At 47.1% G+C, this 6769-nt stretch overlaps 1 protein-coding gene across 9 annotated transcripts in view; it reads left to right on the top strand.

Moving 5' to 3' along the window:
• The first annotated feature begins 3861 nt into the window (after window positions 1–3861).
• Cd44 (CD44 molecule) overlaps window positions 3862–6769 on the top strand; it is an 88613-nt gene continuing 85705 nt past the window's right edge. For all 9 annotated transcript variants that reach the window (XM_087649445.1, XM_087649440.1, XM_087649436.1 and 6 more), the window contains 1 exon segment: window positions 3862–4049. In XM_087649445.1, the coding sequence (XP_087505571.1) occupies window positions 3974–4049 (76 nt within the window). In that variant the 5' untranslated portion in view covers window positions 3862–3973.

The following is a 6769-nucleotide window of genomic DNA, read 5'->3' as shown; positions in this document are numbered from 1 at the left end:
GCGCGCTGCCTGAATGTGTTCAGCAGCCCTCAAGTTGCCTGGATCTACCCATGAGCTCATGTAGCTTCTGAAACACCCCATAAGCTGTGATGGGAAAAAAGAAAGCAGCAATCACTCGTGCATTTGTACAGTGCTCATTTATAGATCATGATAGAGAAAGCCAGAGACTAGAATACGTCAGCTACTGCAATTGATATGCAATCATGTCCCTGGACACTGGCAGCTCATAGGATGATAAGTGATTGCTCTCTCCACTTAAGTGGGCACCGCAGTGGCGGATCCTTATATCTTATTTTTCTCAGTATTCCTAAACTATGAAAATGGTCTCCTTACCCTCGTTTTGAACCCGAATTTCCCAGAGGTGAAGTTGCTGATGCTCAGATTTGGGCTCTCTCAGCCCAAAGCTGATGACTGTATTCTGGCTTCCTTCCAAACCCTGTGATTTCATGACAAGCCCCACCAATTCGAGCTCCCTGTTTCAGTTTCCCACATCCACGTTTTGGCCACAAAAGATGACTGATGGGATGCACAGCTGACACCAAAGGTATAAAGCAAATCATTTTAAGGATTTTCACTTTCATAGAGGTGCAAAGGAGAAGATGGGAAGGACCTGGTGGCCCATGGTGAGAGCGAGGTGTTTAAAAAGGGGGGGTGACTGAAGAAGACACAGAGATAATCCAGGAATTCCCAAGGACTAGCCTGTCTTAGTCTATTATCGAAACTGAGTCATTTGTGGCACCAGGGCAAGCTGTCTCAGCCCCTCGCTGAACTATCGGGAAGAGACAGCAAGCCCTTCCCCTCTGGGAGAAAAATCCTAATAATAATTTCTAGAGAATTTGCATGTCTCTCTCCAGCTCGCAAAGCGTTTTCAGTCAGCTCCCCCTCGCCTTCCGCCACACACCTTTGGGCAGTATTGTTTACTGAACAAACGCAAAACACTCCAACAAAGCAGGGTCTGAGGTTGGATTTTTTTTCTGGTTTGTTTGTTTTTTAGAATCTTTTGTCAAAATGAATGCTCTCATGATATTCTGATATCTAAAACTGTCTGCAGCCATACCATCCTGAGTGTGCCCAACCTCATCTGATATATAAAGCTGACCATGTCATGTAGGCTGAGAGACAAGGAAAGAACACAGCTCACTTTAAACCCTCAGCTCTGGCCTCTATGTCCTTTACTGAAGGGCTCCCAAAGGAACCCCCGGGTTCCACAAAAAATCATTCCTGTTAATTACCTATTTCCCTCTCCTCCACCAAAGAGAATCAGACAAAAATCTTGAACAGAAATGTTCAAGATTATTCCTCATCCATAGTTTGCCAAACCCACTAGGATGTTTACCCCAAGTGGAGACCTTTATAATTTGAAATAAATGGTCTCTAGGTCTGAAACAACAGAGTGCCCAGCTCTCTCCACCTACTGGCAAATTCTAAAGTGCTTTGTATTCAGATAAGGCCAAGAGGTGCCTTCTCCATCTCAGAACGGTAGGTCCTTGTGTCATGCCGCCCTGCCAGGCACAGACTGGCTAGGTAGTGGTTCAACAATTTCACAACCCTGTCACTGCTGTCAATGTCTCTAAAACTGCTGCCATACGGTTCTCCCTAATTGAAAAACCGACAATGAAGTTGTGAAGGGTCTGTAATACTGTGAATTAACTAAATGCCACATAATTGCACTTGTGTGACAGCCAGTTTATATGTGTTTTCACACAAAAGTCATTTTTAAAACTCACAATGGCTCTTGGTTTTCTACAGGACCAAGTTCAAAGTTCCTTGAAGTTTACAACCTGGTCTCTGCAGAATTCTCTAGTCTTCATTCTTACTTTGAGCATTCAGTCTCATCATCTGATCTAATATTCAAGTCTTTATAGGACACACACACACACACACACACACACACACACACACACACAGAGAAACAGAGAGAGGAGGGTAGGGGGAGAAAGATCCTTTATCAACAGATCACTTCCAGAAAACCCAAGCTTCATCTGAAACTTTCAGAAGATAAATTCTCTTGCATAAAATGGCTCAGTATTTGCATGCAGTACACACATGTTCTTCTAGTCATGGCTAGATACTTGTAATACCTAGCAAAATGAAATGTAGAGTTATATATTAATATATATATATATATATATATTTATCTATGTGATACGTAGTGGTTGAGCTGTGTGGTTCACAAAGTAATGAAAAGCAAAAAGCTTGTAGACACTCAGAACAAATGCAATTCTTATGAATTTTTTAGCCTATAGATACATGAAGCTGGCTGAATTATCTTTAATCATTTTAACAGTTACTGATTATGTGTGTATGTCTGTGCTCCAACGTGCACACGTGCACATGCACGCATTTGCACCATGATACACATAGGCATGCCCGTGAAAGGCAAAGGACAATTTGCCTAATTCACCCTGTGGGTTCCAAGGATCTAACCTGGGACATGTGCTTGATAGCAAGCTCTTTATCACTGAGCCATCGTCCCAGTCCTAGTTGTGGTTTTGCAGTATATTTTATATTGCAGGCAGCAGCTGGCTTGTGACTGAGCTAGTTCCAGGAGACAAACCAGGCCTTGCCTCTCTTGATACCCTTGGGCACTCATTACATGCTTGATGAATAAATGGATGGGCAGGTGACTGGGTGCCTTTCTCTTGCTTTTTCAGTTTTTTCAGTAAATCCCAAAATATCACTTTCCCTCAGAATTTCTGGCACGATTCATTCTGGGTCCTGCCGTAGCCATGTCTTCTGTGTCTCTCATTCGGCAAGAAGTCCACTCAGATTTAGTTCACATTAAAAATAAACAGAGCTTTTGATATCCAAATTGCAACACAAATCGTATTAGAGAAGACAGGGAAATGTGATTTTTAAATATTATTTCCCCTGGATTTTCAGCCTGGAAATATCTCCCTTGAAGAAAATGGCAATGTACACCCCTCTTTGAAATTTATCAAGAAGTAAAGAGGAATGTATTAAAGCTTGCAGCAAAGGGAGTATAAAATGCAAACAAGAAAGAGTTAATATGTGAGTGGATATGAGGATGGGTAGAGTGAGAGACGACGACGGGAAATGTGTACATGCATCGAGATGGGTGGGACGTATGATGAACGAGTATAGGACGGGTGTAAAAAAGGTTTATGGAAGGGTGGATGAAAAGTTGTACAGGTGGGTGAATACAAGAACTGGTGGGCAGATGGAGTATGGTAGATTAGTGCATTAGGAGGAAGATGGGTGGACACAGGAATGGATGGGTGGATGTGTGAGTATGTGAGAGCATGAATGAAATGGGTTGGCATCCTTGGGTTTTCCGGAGCAAAGATCTGCTGAGCGGTTTGGACTTCTCTCAGAGAGAAAGAGGAAACTCCCACAAGTTCCCTACTTTTCAATTCCCACCCTGGCCAGGAAGGCATTATCCAGCGGGGGATAGATTTCTCTAATTTTTTCTCAGCTCCTCCCTAAGATTAAGTCCAGCTTCCTGGGAAACCCATTCTTTCCCTAGCCAGGTTCCCAGAAGTTTAGTGGCAAAGGAGAAACTGGAGGATTTAACTCAGAGGGGCGAGGTCCTAGGACTCAGCCATTCTTCTTGTCCCAGGCAGCGCTCCTCATAGGCTGGCGGGCTGGGCCAGGGTTGAACGCCTGTGGAGTGGCCCTGGGGGGCGTGGGCGCATGGGGGCAGCAGCCTTTCTCTTTTGCGGGGAAGAGCAGGGCTGGGGCGCAGGGGCAGCAGCGAAAGCTGGTTGGTGTGTCTTTAAACTTCCGTTGGCTGCTTAGTCACAGCCCCCTCTCTTTGGGTGTGTCCTTCGCGCGCTCCCTCCCTCTTAGGTCACTCTTTCAAAGCCTGGAATAAAAACCACGGCCAACTTCCGAGGCGGTCTCATTGCCCAGCAGCCCCCAGCCAGTGACAGGTTCCATTCACCCTCTTTGCCCCTTTCCCCGCGACCCTTTTCCAGAGGCTACTAGATCCTTTGGTTTCATCCTGCACATCATGGACAAGGTTTGGTGGCACACAGCTTGGGGACTACTTTGCCTCTTACAGTTGAGCCTGGCACAGCAGCAGATCGGTGAGTAGCCCGCCAGCCGGGACTGTGGGATGCGTTCGGCGAAGCGCCTGAGGACTCCAGCTGGATGCCTCTGGGTTGAATTGCCCGGGGAGGGACTGTAGTGAATTGGGCTAGCAAAGCAAAGCTGGGATTGGGGCTATGCTATTGGAAAGAGTTTGCTCTTGGGAAGTGCTGCTTTGGTGAAAGGAAAAGAGAAAGGGAGAAGAAAGTTTGCTGGGCAGGTTGCCCGCTGCAAATTTTGGGCGAGGTCCCCGACGCTTGCTGAAGCACATGGCTCAAAAGTAACTGTGCTCTTGGATATGCACAGCCTCTGTCCTGACTAACAGGCTCTGGCACTCAAGGGTTCCCTAAGCCTGGCTGGTTGTGGCTAGCAGGTTAGAGCCACAGACTGGGGCAGCAAGGACCTGTAGAGCACTCCCCAAGGTGTTCACATAGCTGTAGGCCAGTTATTTGGCAATGGGCTTTTCCGAAAGGAGCCTCAGAAAGCTGAAGAGAGCGGGTCCTGGCTTAGACTAGTTTTCGGGGCTCTTAGAGTCCGCTTTGATCACCGACTGCTTTATTTTAGCTTGTGGGAGTTTGAACTGGTTCTGTGTGAGGCTCTGAGTACCCAAAAGGTTCCAGCATGGGCCAAGGAGGACACAAGACAGGAACATAACTGGACCAGCCTCCGGTGCTTGCAGTCTCCTGGGTTTGCCAGTCTAGGCAAAGTCAAACAGCAACAGGGTCCATATTCGCTGCCTGGCAGCTTCAGGGCAGGAGGGGGCCTGCATTAGGGTAACACGTGAACTTTAGCGCGGAGTCCCTAATATCCCATCTAAACGAGGTTGGTGGCTTCTGTGGCTGTGGAGGGGAGGAGCTGGGGCCAGGTATTCAGTATGGCTCAATTCTAAGAGTTTCCCCTCTTTTATATGTATACGAACAGATAATTACACGAAGGCTTTGTTTATCATCAGCATAGTTAATTTTTCTTTTAAGAAGTGTCAGTCAGGTCACTAAGCCAGCTCAGACTACAGGAGGTTCCTCTCAGCAAGAATTTATTAAACCCAGTTCTGGGGCGTAAGGGGTATCAAACTGGGTTTTTGTAGGCATGGTAGGTAGGGATTAGAAAATTGCACCTCCATTGCCGGATGTTAAAATTTGAGTACGGATGCAGGTGTAATGCGAATGATTTTAGCAGCACAGCACCATTGGCCATTTTTTGTGCCCCTTTGCTGTGCCAGGCTCTATGTGAGGTCCTTCATTTCTCATTTTATCCTCATGGTGATTTGGTGAGGAATGCACACACCACCACCCCCTTTACCAGTAGGGAAACAGGTTCAGAGAGGTTAGGTGGCTTCTCCTATGGGATGGTGCTGGGTGTGAACTTGGGTTCATTAGCTCAGACTGCCATGGGATACCTAAATGTGAGTGCTAGACAAAATCGAAAACCTTCAGGAAAGCGGTATCTAGCCAGCAGAGACTACAGTGGAGGCTTCCATAGAGAACCAGAGCTCCAAGGGACCCTTGGAAGGCAGAAACATTCAGGATGGATGAGGGAAGGGCAGAGAGTCCTGAACTTGCCTCAGGAGGAAGGTTAGCACACTACTCCCACCTTTGTTGGGACTGAAGGGCTGAACTCCCACATTTTCCTGGCCTATGTCCCAGCTATTCTAAAAGCCCTACTACCTGCTGCCCTTCCGAACCCCCTGGAGTCAGGTCCCAAGGCCAGCAGGCTGTCTTCTGCCTTGGGGTTCCTATCTTCCTGCTGTACAGTGCGGCTCCAGGACAAGTAGGGTAAGTGCCAGTAGCAGCAGCTACCTAGACCCTGGCTTTCACTCCCTTGTCGGAAAGGAACTGAGACCAGAAATGAGATGTGACTTAGCAAAGAATCTGGGCTGGCAGAGGGGAAGGAGAAGGCCGAGAGAAAAGAGAGGCATCGTGGTTGCCCCATTCTGGTTTGGGAAGATGGTGAGTAAGCACTGAGACTGGGCGAAGTTGGGTGGGGGTAGCAGGAAAAACCATCCAATGCTGCATCAGAAGTCAAGCAGTAGAGAACTGGTAGAGGCCAAGCAACTTCTCTCCTAGGGGAGGAAGTGGCCCTAGGTTGAAGGCGAAGGGGACAAGTGTCCACTTGCATATGTCCTCTCCCTTTCCAACGCTCATGGCTAGAAAATTGCACCTCCATTGTTGGTAAAGAGGGAGTCACGTGAGAGTCTTGGGACTTGGGGGAAGCAGGCATTGTTCTGCTTCCTCTGAGCATTCTGTAGGCCTCTGTTGCTTTGCATTGGCCATCAGAATTCAGGCTAAGTCTTCCCATGTGAAGAAGTAAGGAAGCAAGCCCCATCTGTGCCAAAGTGTCTCTGTTTATTCCTGGGCACACACAGGACATTTACTTCCTTCTAAAGCACAGTGAGGAGACCCTGGCAGCTGAGGTGGGAAACTTCTATTTTCTGCCAACTTCCCCTTACGCAGGAGGAGATGCTGGACCACATGAAATTCCTGGTTTATGACAGATCTTCTTCCATTCATTCCCTAAAAATTTCCTGATTCATTGTCATAGATTCAAAAATGGGAACTTTAAAGGTCACTTAGGGAAAAAAAAAAAAAACCCTGCTTTTCCCCAAGAGGAAGCAGACCATGGGAGACAGGGATTGGTGAGTTCCCTGCTCCTTAGGGTGTAAGGACAACTTTGATAGACCAGCAGTCTCTGGAGTACCACTGTTTCCTCTGAAGTGGTGAGG

The sequence above is a fragment of the Rattus norvegicus genome, chromosome 3 (assembly GCF_021556685.1).
Source record: "Rattus norvegicus strain SHRSP/BbbUtx chromosome 3, alternate assembly SHRSP_T2T, whole genome shotgun sequence".
Taxonomy (NCBI): domain Eukaryota; kingdom Metazoa; phylum Chordata; class Mammalia; order Rodentia; family Muridae; genus Rattus; species Rattus norvegicus.
This window is presented reverse-complemented; position numbering and strand designations above follow the sequence as displayed.